The sequence below is a fragment of the Protopterus annectens genome, chromosome 9.part0 (assembly GCF_019279795.1).
Source record: "Protopterus annectens isolate FY-2018-M chromosome 9.part0, PAN1.0, whole genome shotgun sequence".
Classification (NCBI taxonomy): domain Eukaryota; kingdom Metazoa; phylum Chordata; order Ceratodontiformes; family Protopteridae; genus Protopterus; species Protopterus annectens.
In genome coordinates this window covers 1,442,437,399-1,442,449,990 of record NC_056743.1, presented here as the reverse complement: position 1 = coordinate 1,442,449,990, position 12,592 = coordinate 1,442,437,399, and the positions used below count along the sequence as shown (strand labels likewise).

General features: G+C 46.1%; 1 protein-coding gene across 1 annotated transcript in view; it reads right to left on the bottom strand.

Annotated features, from left to right (window-relative positions):
• The window catches only part of LOC122812116, a 1,581,175-nt gene that overhangs the window by 610,423 nt on the left and 958,160 nt on the right, over positions 1–12,592 (bottom strand). Inside the window, exon 8 of the mRNA XM_044084402.1 lies at positions 4,682–4,783. Coding sequence (XP_043940337.1) covers positions 4,682–4,783 — 102 coding nt within the window. The remainder of the gene's footprint in view (positions 1–4,681; positions 4,784–12,592) is intronic.

The following is a 12,592-nucleotide window of genomic DNA, read 5'->3' as shown; positions in this document are numbered from 1 at the left end:
TTTTAGGCCTGGATGAAAATGGAGTCTTTAAAATGCAAGTCTGTAGGCCTGAATATACCCTCAGAAGCCAGTGGCTGCACAGCGGCTCCGGACCCATCCAAGGTAGAGACATCTGCAGGTTCCGTGGACGAAGAAGCATCTCGTGGCATACCAGTCTCCAAATGGGTCTCAGTAGAGGCCTGCTAATCTGAAGTAGCGGGCATCAAGGACTGCGAAAACACCTCACTGGGTACCAGTGGACTGGAGACTAGCTTAACAAAAGTGTCATTGGCAGCTTTGGACCTATGCAGTCTCTCTTTTCCTTTTTTCAGAATATCGGTAGTCGGATGGCTTACCGAAGCCATTTCTGGATAGTTAAACAGAGTACCAAAATAATTTGCTGCAAAAATAGACTACGAATAGTTCGGGGGTTGAATAAGGCACAAAACTAACAGCGAGGGACATCGTGGCCTGGGCCGAGGCAAGGAATGCAGTACAAATGAAAATCTTTGAGGTATTTGCTTTCCACAGGTAAGATAACTTTTACTGACATTGGTTAAGAGCAAGAAAAATTATCCCCAACGGGGTTAGTTAGCTTTTTTGAAGACTTCAGTTCTGGAACTCAAAAACGAAAATTTAAGGAGTCTGCTGACCGGCACTTGCAAACGGCTTCTGCTTCGGGCACCGCGCAGCAAGAAAGACTGATGTAATGGCGTCTGCTGCACGTTTTATACCCCTGACATCATGGAAGAGACAGCATCCAAAGCAGGAATCCAAGACACTGGTATTTAGGCTGGCTGAGGGCTACCTGCAGGTAGATGACCCAAATGAAATGACTGCAACAGTAAAACACGAAGATCATCCTGAACCTTTTTTATCTTTGCAACAGGAAAGCAAAAGGGAATGATGCAACCTCTGGATATGATGCTTTGTACCCATTTGTCTTATTTGTTGCCAGGCTTCCAGGTACAAAGTTAAGTGACCTCAGACTGCCTCCAGAGTTGGCACAGATGAGGCCTCCTTTCATGAGTGCTGAAAGGCCTTGCCAAAGAAAGAATCGGTTGCCCTGATTCTACAGATCTCCTCTGCTGCATGGTTGGTGTCTTCCATTGCTACCCCCCCCCCCTCTACCTCTGGGAGAAGTTTCACCACGTGTCATGAAAAGATCTCAGATTTTCAGAACCACATTTTACCACTTCTTTCCTGCCTTTCAGGATAAGGTCTAATATGCATGGAAAAACAGACTCTTATGGCAGACAGTTTCCTTCCTACTCACACCTGGTGAGTGTGTCCTTGGACTATGGGCCCAAAGAGGAATGAGCCATTGAACGGGGCATTTACAAAGAAAGATTTAAAGGATTCTGCAAAATCACACAAGCGGATCCAAGAAAGTCTCCTTAAGGAAATTCCAGAACCCACAACTCTGCTCCAATCTGCTGCATATGAGATGAGTCTCAAGGAGGTGTTGACAACTGAATTCAAGGTGGAGAGCTGAAAGGATACTTTAACTGCAACCCCTTCAGACACCGAACCTTGGAGTGCAACTCCCAGTTCTTTTATGAGGTCTCTCTGGAACCTTGTAAAATGGGTAAGAGTTCAGTGATCTGAGGGAAAAAGTCGCTGAAGAAAAAAATGCACTTTCCATATCTGTCCATCATCCAAGACTCCTAGTTCAGGGAAGACAGAAGATAGTTCCCTTTTGGTGGCTGCCACCACAACCATGGCATCTACTGGGACTCCTTTGGTAAGAAAAGCCTTGATGAAGGGGATGTAATACATTTGTTTGACCCCCTAGGAACAGGTTCCAGAGTCTGGGGACTCCCATGCCTTTCGAGAACCTAAGTCCATAAGTTCATCGAAAGGCAGTCCCCCCCAAGAGGTGGAAGGGTGAGATACGAAAGCTTTCTGGTAAACAGACGCCTCAGCAGAAGGGTTGGACGACTTCCAGCCACCTCTGTTAACATTTCTAGGAAGTCTCCAAAGTAGACATTAGGAGTCGACCGTGGAGACCTTTCAGCTTCGAGGTCCATATTCGAAGTGATGGACTCTCAGGAGTCAAGATGCTTCCGCTTGCATAACCTCTTCAGAGGGACCTCCTCAGAGGGGTACTCTGGGGAAGTTACAGAAGAGTGATGGATACCCTGTGGGACATCCTGAAGCCTAGGATCGCTGCGCCCCTGTGGATGCAGGGATATAGAGGCATACACCAGGGCCTTTGGGGAAGAACATCCAGTGATGACAGTGGAGATGGCACTCTACCTCAAAAGCTTTCTGTCCCTGGTCAGAGGAAATCCCTGGACCCAAAGAAACCAAGGGACTCCCTGAAACAAAAGTAAACAGGCCTGAGGCCAAGGTAAGAGCAGAGCAACCATGCCAAAGCCCCAAGAAGCATAGTCAGATCCGATAACTTTCGGATCACTCTCCTCCCAGGACCCAACTGGAGAGCATCTGGCTCCTAGACTTGAGTTCCGATGGAGCCAAGGAAGTCAGAGCCATGGACGGATCCGTAGATCCTATAGTAAGTTTCGGATCTGAAGGTTCCACTACAATCAGCACTGGATCTTCTGACTCCAGAAGCCAGGGGTAGGAGGAATCTGAACAGAGGTGGATGTGGCAGAATCCAAAGCAGTGGGGGTTGGATCCAACAATAATTTAACCAATGCCAGAGTCCTCGGCAGCCTCTGTACTACCTGATCCAAGTCATCACAAAGACTCCTGTAGACAGAGTGGAGGGGGAAGGGGACTTTGACCTTTGCAGTATGGATGATCTGAGAGTGGGGGAGAATGGCTGCAAGGTAAGAGACCAGCTCAGTAATTCAAACTCAGTGGGCACAGAGGTAGATGGTGTTGGAGCAGATGTAGATTTCTCGGATCTGAAAAGCTCTGGATCCAGAGAGGACATTTTTGCCAACTTTTTAGACTGTTCTGATAAGGCAGAAGAGGAGGATCTCTTCCCGGACGTGTCAGATTTAGCTGTTGGAGACTTGTCCTTTTTGCATAAGCCCAGATCTTCTTCTAAAGCCTTTGAGAAGGGGATTTTCAATAATCCTTTTATCAATTTGTTTTTCCTCTCCAGGAGTGTTACTTGACTGAAAGCATGACAAAATGAGAAAGACTCCTGGAAATGGATGGCCCCAAGACAGACAAGAGTGTGGCCATCACTTAAGAGCATATTTTTACCACAGACTTCACATTCTTTGAAGCCTAAAGGTTTCAACTTACTAGACCTCTTTTACAACAAAAAAAGTAATAAATAAGTCGGAACCAAAAATTTAGATATACATTTTTTTTTAAACTAGACCATATAAACTAAAAAGTATCAAACTATATTAAGGCGAGAGAATGAGGGAGGCACAGCCCTCTTACGGGCTACGCCTGGGAGATGGAAAAAAAGGGTAAGGAAAGCTCTCTAACTTAAAAGGGTTAAGAATAAAACAGTTCTCAAACTGTTTTTAAGGTGTTAGGAAAGAATAAAGAAGCCGGGAAGGGATAAGGCCAAAACAGAAGACTGTCCTCAGCAAACAAACGGCCACAAAAAACTGAAAAGGGATTACACACTAAGCAATAACCTCAAAAAGTTAAATAAGCAAAAATTCACTTTCCAAAAGTTAAAATAAAGGAATAATTAGCCAGAGTTTAGCGGCAAACGAGATCTGGGGAAGGTTACAGTGCATGCTGGAATAGGGTTTTAGCCACGAGCTGACAGACTACCTCGAGCTTTAATATAAAGGCAGAAACAGATCAGAGGATCGGATCCAAACCCAACCTGGTAAGAATGAAGGCGAGTTAGGACATCATATCTACAAGTCTTGTGAGTCTGTTAAAACAAACTCCTAGCTTAAAAATAACTCAGGAAAGTACAGCAACAAATGTTTAATGTGGAAGGCTTTTCCCAGCAAAAGAACAGTATAAGCTGACCATCAATCTTCAAAAGCTCTCAGTGCTTTTCAAGAGCAGAAAAACTCTGAAGGGTTTGGTACCCAACCTTGTTTTTTTAGTCATCTCGCTTTAACAGTCTGGACACGTGGAAGGTGTCCTGAAGCTCTGAAAGCTGGGCGATTATATCCTTGGCTGGGTGTAACCCATATAGATGACTACTACAGCAGCGATCAATATGACAAACATTATAAAGTGTAGGGAGCCAATTACAAAAATTTCCAAAATTAACTCACTTTTCATACTATGTTCATAAACCATGTAAAAAAACTGTCAGAAGCATTACTTGTATTGCAAAATTTCACCACCGATGAGAGAACTGCTATAGTATCTAATAAAATCCAACCTAAGATTTCCAAGTAGAAAGAAAAATCCATACAAGCCCAAGCAAATTCATATAAAGGCCCAAGCCAATCCATGTCACAGCAAACCAGAGGGGATCCTGCAATGTTTCAGAAAACGGGATTCAACGATGGAGAAAAGTGACAAGTGCTTTGCAAGTAATATAGAGAGTGACTACCCAAACAACTTCTCTAGTTAGACCATATACTTTCGTCACTTCTCTGCTAAAAAGTGCCAATCATCAACCAACACAATAGTTACAAATAGAAACACAGCATCCTTAACACAAAATGTTAAGAGTTTTCCTTTCCTGTGAAAAATGTTATGCCCTAATGCACACATACCAGTCCCACAATAAATATTAAAATGCTTTTGCTATTACTTCTGGACTTAAGAAAATGTCCCATACAGGGAAGCTACATACCAGTTTATTGGAGGTTCTTCTGAGTTGGAGTTTTGGGGATCTGCAGGAACAGTGGCTTTTCCTGGCAACAGCTCAAGACCTGGGTCATCCATACCTTTGTTGCTGAAAAAGTAAAAATGTATAAAGTATTAATTTTGAAAATGAACAGTATTTATGCATAAGTCTGGAAAATGCCACAACAAACGTGAGCCCACCATATCAGCCAACATGCAAGGAAAAAAGAAGTTATGTACCTACCATAATGTTCCATGGTAGTTTTCTTCTCGCCTTCTTTCTTGCTGGTTGGGTTCGCAGCAGATCCTCGGCTCCGACTTGGCCATCTTCAAAAGCTCGAGAGCTGCATACTGGCTCGAGGCCACCCCATATCCCATGATGCCTGGCACTAAGATACCCAGATCTCGTTTGATAAGTCTACCTGCAGACATAAGGAAAGGATCCTATCCTGGAATATATAAAACCTCCAGAGAGGAATAGCCAGAGAAGACTCAGCCAGTGAAAAAACCATATGCAACACTTCTCGGTCTACAAGGATAGGGAGATGGAGGGTGGGACGCAAGAAAGAAGGCGAGAAGAAGACAACTAACATGGAACGCTATGGTAGGTACATAACTTCTTTATGTTAAGTTGCCTATCTCGCCTTCATTCTTGCTGGTTGGGACAGCGTACCTAGCACCTAAAATCCTGGGTGGCTCATCAGAACAAACTCTTCAGAACAGTGGAACCAAAATCTGCTCCGTTTCTGGAAACCACATCAAACTTATAATGTGAAATTAAAGTATGTGGGTTGGCCCACGTAGCCGCAGCACAAATAGATTCCATGGGCAACCTAGCCTGAAAGGCCAACAAAGTGGCTAAAGCCCTGGTGGAGTGACCTTTTGGTTTAACAGGTAAGTGTTTACTCCTCAGTTGATAGAAAAATGTGATGACAGAAGTCAACCACCTGGACAAGGTTACTTTTGAGACTGAAGACCTGGTTTACCCTCAGCATAAGAAAGGAAAAGTTGGTCCGATTTCCTGACATCCTTAGTTCTATGTAAATAGAAACGTAGTTGCCTGTGAACATCTAACTGATGCAACTTGTATTCCCGCCCTGTTGGAGTGGTTGGGAAAAAACACAGGAATGTCTATGGACTGATTCAAATTATTTTCTGAAAAGACCTTAGGAAGGAAGGATTAGTCCTGGGAGCAACCCTACCATTGTGGAACACTAGGTACGGAGGACGGGTACAAAGAGCCTGCAGTTCCGAAACTCTTCTGGCTGAAGTAATGGCTACCAGGAAGAGAGTTTTCCAAGATAAAAACTTCAGGGAACAAGAAGCTGCAGGTTCGAAGGGAGGCAATATTAGAGAAGCTAAAATCAAATTTAGATCCCACGGAGGTGGAGGATCTTTCACTGGAGGCCTGAGCATAGTGGTCCTTTTATAAAAAGCTCTACATAGCTTATGCGACATGATACTTCCCGACAGGCCAATGTGAAAATTTGAAATTGCAGCTAACTGAACTCTAATTGTAGTGGAAGAGGACCCAGAATGAAAGGGTTCTGCAAGAAAATCCAAAATGTGGTGTATAGGGGCTGAAAAGCGGTCTATACTCAGTCTCTGCCCAGGAAGAAAAACTTTTCCACTTACTAGCGTAAGTTTTCCTAGAGGTAGACTTGTGCGATAAAATAATCGCCCGCACAGACGGGGAGATATCTGGAAGCCTGGCTAAGGTTGGAAGTGGAACAACCAAGCAGTGAGCTGGAGAGATTGCAGGGATTGGTGCAGCCCACCCGAATTATGGATCAGGTGGTCTGGAACTGGGTCTGGGATCCAAGGCTGTTCGAGAAGATGATGCAGGAACGGGAACCATTTTTGTCGAGGTCAGTAAGGAGCAATGAGGATAATTTTGCAGCCCAAAATGGTAGCTTTCTGTATCAGTCTTGGAATAAGGGGAAACGGAGGAAATGCATAAAGAAGTCCCTGAGGTCAATCATGGACTACAGCGTCTCTGGGGGAATGTCCAGGAACTGGAAGGAGAGAGAAGAATTTGTTGCACTTGCTGTTGAAGGGGGTGTCAAAAAAGTTGCAGCAAGGCTGGCCCCATTTGCAGAATATTTGGTCCGCAACTACTTGATTCAGAAACCACTTGTGAGGCATGAGAATTGCTCTGCTCAGCCTGTCTGCTATGACGTTGGACTTCCCAGGGATGTGCGTTGCGATCAGAAACCATTGGGAAGAGATCACCCACTGCCAAAGTGAGTGCTTCTCGACATAGGGGTTAGGACTTGGTTCCGCCCTGCTTGTTGATGCACTACACTACTGACATATTGTCAGTTTGAATTGCAATGGTCCCGGTAGGAAAAGTGTCCTGAAGAGCTTGCAACCCTAGAAGCACAGCCCTCATCTCCAAGACGTTTATATGTAGGTGGTACTCGTGAGGTTGCCAGGTGCCTTGGACTGTCCTGCCCTGACAATACCCCCCCCCCCATATCACCCGATCATGGAAGCATCCATGGTAACCATAGCAACTGGGGGGGGGGGGAGTACAAATGGTTTGCCTAGGGGGTACTGATGTGGAGACCATCCACCTTGCAAGGTGCTTTTTGCACGCTTCTGTGATCATGAGAGACATAGGAAGCTGCTGGAAGGACCATTGGGTGAAAAGCAGCCACTGGAGGATTCTCATGTGAAAATGAGCTAGAGGAACAAGTATGATCGCTGCTGCCATGAGATCTAGAGTTTGGAGGACGAACCTGGCTTGAATTTTTTTGCATGCTAATAAGACCTGTACATGTTGACGAATCACTAATACTCTGGTGGAAGGCTCGCTGACATGTCTTTTGTATTTAAATTTGCGCCTATAAAGGTGATAGACTGACAGGGCGACAATGCAGACTTTTTGAAGTTTATTGAGATACCTAGTCTGGAGCAAGTCTCGATAGTGTAGTCTCTGGCTCGCAGAAGGTGATGCCTGGTGGTAGCAGTAAGGAGCCAGTCGTCTAGATATGGAAACACCTGGAATCCTTGCCGTCTCAGGTGAGCGGTAACTGCTGCCATACATTTGAACACCCTGGGGGCTGTGGTGAGACCAAAGGGCAGAGCTCTGAACTGGTAATGGCTGGCTCCCAGCCGGAAGCGAAGGAATCTTCTGGAGCGTCTGTCCATTTTGATGTGGTAGTACGCATCCTGAAGATCTATAGAGCACATCCAATTGTCCTGACCCAGAAAGGGCATAATGGACTGTAGTGCGGCCATCCGAAACTTGGTTCTTTGTACAGACCTGTTCAGTCTGCTGTGATCCAGAATGGGTCTCCAGTCCCCTGTCTTTTTTGGTACCAAAAAGAACCTTGAGTAAATTCCAGATCCTTGGTGGTCTGCTGGGACTTGCTGGACGGCCCTTTTTCTTAGCAGTTCTGAAATTTCTTGTAATGCTTGATCCCTTAGATTGGGTGGAACATCTGGAAGGGACTTGTTTTGAAACTACGGGAGTGCGAACAAAGGGTATTCTGTAGCCTCCTGATATAACTGACTAACCATTTGTCTTGTGTTACGTCTTGCCAGGCTCTTGGGTACAGCGATAATCTTCCCCCGACTGCCTCCGGAGGTGGGCAGTCAGGCAACCCTTCAGGGATGGTGGGAGGGCTTATCAGAGAAGGATTCTCTGCTGCCCTGGTTTTGCAGACCCCCTCTGCCACGAGGGCGGCGTCTATTATTGTTCCCTCCTCTGACCCTGGATGGGAACTCACCATGTGTGTCCGGCAAGGCTCCATGAGATTTCCGGAACCACATCTTTCCACTCTTCTGACCCTTGGGATATGGTCTGGAAGGAGTGGAAAAACAGACTCCCACAGCAGAGAGAGTCTTGCCTTCCTGTTCACACCTGGTAAGGGTGTCCTTCACCTGTGATCCAAAAAGAGAGGAACCACCAAAGGGGGTGTGGGTGAAAGACGCTCTGAAAGGTTCCGCAAAGTTACATAGCCGCATCCAAGCGCGTCGTCTCAGAGCAACACCTGTACCTACTGCTCTACTCGCACCATCGGCTGCATAAGAAATGAGCCTTATGGAGAAGTTCACCACTGAATTAAGAGTCGCCAGCTGGGAGGCTGCTTTAGCCCGGGTCCCCTCAGCTGATGGATCTTGAAGGGCATCTCCAAGCTCTTTAAGGAGATCCCTTTGAAGGCGGGTAAAGTGGCACAAATAATTTAGAGACCTCATAAAAAGTTCGCTGAAGAGAACATTCGCTTCCCATATCTGTCCATCGTCCTGGACTCCTTGTTAGGGGGATGGACAGATGAAGTTTCAGCCAACTCCTCCTTTGTGGCCGCCGCTACCACCATGGCATCAACAGGGACACCTTTGGTCAAAAACTGTTTATCCTGTGGTGCCGTTATGAATTTAGCAGGTCTTCTGGGGGTGGGTTCCACTGTGTCTGGAGCAGACCACACCTTCTGAGCCACCACGAACATCAGTGGGTCGAAAGGCGGAGACACCCAGGAGGTGGAATGTCGGGATCCAAACACATCCAGGAATACAGACTCAACCTCGGAGGGGCTTAGGGTAGTCCAGTTCCCCCTCTGCCTAAGCATCTCAAGGATGTCTGAGAAGGAAACACCTTCAGAGGGGGATCGCGGGGACCCTTCTGAATCCTCCAAGTCGGTATCTGATGCGACAGACTCAGGGGAGTCAACATGCTTCCTCTTGCATTTCCTCTTACGAGGTGGCTCCTCTGAACGATCAGGGAAGGCCTCGGAAGAGAAAGACACACCCAGAGGGGTGCCCTGGAGCTTTGGTTCCCCACGCTTGGGGTCTGGAGGGGGGACAGAGGCAGGCACCATAGTGGGAGGGAGCCAGTGGGGATGATTGTGGGGCTGACTCAGGGGCTAGCACACCCCTCATGACCTCGAAGGCATCCCTGCTCGGATGCAGAGAAGGCTCCGGTTCCGAAGAGACCGGAATGCCTCTCCACACACAGGGGGACGGCTCCGAAGCCGATGTAGGAGCAGAGCTCACCTGCGCCAGAGCTCAGAGAGGGAGAACGGGGTCGGACAAGGGTCAGATGCCACTTGCCCCGTTGGAGCCAGCAAGGGAGTCTCGGCGCCCAGACCCTTCCAAGGATGGTACCAAGTGATCGGAGCAGACAACGGAACCGAAGCAGAAGGTGTCAGTGTCAATGGTTCCACGACCCAAACCCCAACGAACTCTGGCTCTGAGCTCAAGGAAGGAGTTGGAGGAGGAATAACTGCAGATATGGATGGAGCAGACACCTGGGGGGCCGGACAACATTTTTGCTAGGGCCTGAGATTTTAACAGCCTACTGACCACTCTCTCCACGTCATGATCGGATAGTCTTGAGGACCGAGAAGACTGGGACCGATGACTGTGCTCCGAATGGAGCAGAGGAGACCTCTGAGCCAAGCGTATCGACTCCAGGGAGGGAGCCCTAGATCTCTCTCAACCCCCCTTTGGCTCTGAAGGGAGAGTCGGAACAGACTGGGAGACAGGTAAATCGGTTCCGGCCAGAACAGAGGCTGAAGAAGCAGCTTCACCCATCGACGGCTCCGAACTGGGAGCTGAAGATTTAGGTGGCTTAGAGGCCTTCACGGGCCGAGTCTTAGCCAGTGAATCCTGCTCAAGTAATCCACATAGGATTAGCTTATTTTTATGCTCCTGCAGGACTCTCGGGCTGAAGGCATGGCAAACCGAACAAGAGTCCTGCAGGTGCATGGCACCGAGACAACAGACAAGTGTGACCATCTGTCAGACATCTGACAGCATGAGTCACATTTCTGGAATCTGGACATCTTGATATCCTTGGACATCCCTGAAAAGGAATTAGAAAAATCAAGACCACCAAACTAAAGAAATCAGGATGCAACTACTACCACACAGTTAAGCCACCCAAAACACAGCCAAGGAAACGTATATACAAGTTAAACAAAACTAAGAGCTAAAAGCTTTTTTTTTTTAGGATAGAGAAAGTGAAAAAGGTTAGCCTCCAATTTAAACGGCTACCTAAGAAAGTGAAAGGGGAGGGGAAAACTAACTAAAACGAGTTTTCTGAAGGGATAGGGGAAGGTTAAGAAAGAATTAGACACTACAAGTATATATATATATATATATATATATATATATATATATATATATATATATATATATAAAGCTTAACTAGTATGCACAATCTACACTAACTATAAATTTTTATCAAAAAACAAGTAAATGAAAATATACGACCTGAGCCAGTAAGACAACCTCGCAGCAGAAGCGGCAAACGAGATCTGGGTATCTAGCGCCAGGCATCATGGGATATGGGGTGGCCTCGAGCCAGTATGCAGTTCGAGCTTTTGAAGATGGCAGAGTTGGAGCAGAGGATTGGCTCCGAACCCAACCAGCAAGAATGAAGGTGAGATAGACAACTTAACATCAAGCTTTCTACCTCTGGTGGAGTGGCAGCAAAAATCTCCAGTTAGCTAACTGATGGCAAAATACTGCCAAGTTAGAGATTCACTCAACTCCAAAGTGCAATTTAAGTAAAGCCATACTGATGATAGTACAAGAGAAATTGACAGAGGAGAGCTGGGAATAAGGGGCAGATGCCAACTCCCCCATCCTGGAGTGAGGGAGGCCACACACTGCAAAGTCAGCAGCTACAGCAAATAAAGGAACACTGTATGCAGCATATGAAGGAGAGACATACACCTGGTTCTACCAAGCTGTCAAACTAGCAGCACAGACCCTGCCATCTGCAAGCATGCACATTACAAACCAAGACAGATATATGACCGACAAAACAAATTAGATCATGGCTGCCTGAATGACCGACACTAACGCGCCCTTGTGACAGGGAGCAAACCGGTATAGTCACAAAGCATTTTTTGGCAAAATCAAAAAGTCTTGACTGTTAGCAGAGAAGGGCTAGGAAAAAAAAGTAATATGAAAAGGTCTGCTAAGCCAGTGCCACCACAGAGAGGAGCAAAGAAAAAAGGACTGGTGCTTCTGAACTACTGCAGCCTAACGTTATGAGGGCAGTACCTATGAAAGCACACCCACCCCTCATTCCCAATACCTCTCAACATACCTCAATAATTCTGGACAAAGCCAAAAATGGGGGGGGGGGGGGGGATAAAAAAAATCTGAGAATTTTTAAACATTACTCAAACTCATTTTAAATCTTTACAAGTTTGCACCAACTTGTATTTTTTGAACAAATCTGAAATTAATGTCCGATATTACTGACTTTCTCAGTAACTTTACAAAATCAAAAACTTTATAAGGAACACAGCAAAACTAAGGCAAAACTAATGTTTTACAGAACAGAGCAGAGCTGATTGTGTAGCCCCACACCACCATCTGTGCCCAACTACGAGCAAATGGAAATTGACTAAATTAAGGATACCTGACACCACTTGAATAAAGTTTTCTAAGGGACATACAACCCCCTTCTAGTAAAAAATGAAACAGGACTCCCATTAGATACGAGACTGCAGATAACAGATTCGACTGGCATCAGGTACAGCTTTTTATGATGGACCAACTTCAGTGTAACTAACCTAGGCACTGAATGGAACACTGACAAGGCTGTCAAAGAAAACTGAAGTCCAAAGGAGGTGGTTTTCTTCAAAGGATGCACACTAAAAATCCCTTAAGGTGCAACTATTCTCTGTTGGTCCATATTTACCCAGTGATGCCAAACACCTATATTCTAGCAGTGTAATAAAATACAACATTCTTAGATGTGCCCAAGACAAGTTATTTCACATAGGTTCATAGGCGTGTACTAGGCTAATGGCACAGGAGCCTTTACAAGCCTAGCCCATAGAAGTGCCCTGGCATCGTGAGGCCCGATGTTAGTTCCCAGTGCCTCTACCAAGTAGAGCCACTGGAGTAATCCCTGGGGTGAACTTTATCCATCCACTCAATATTTCTCTAAGAG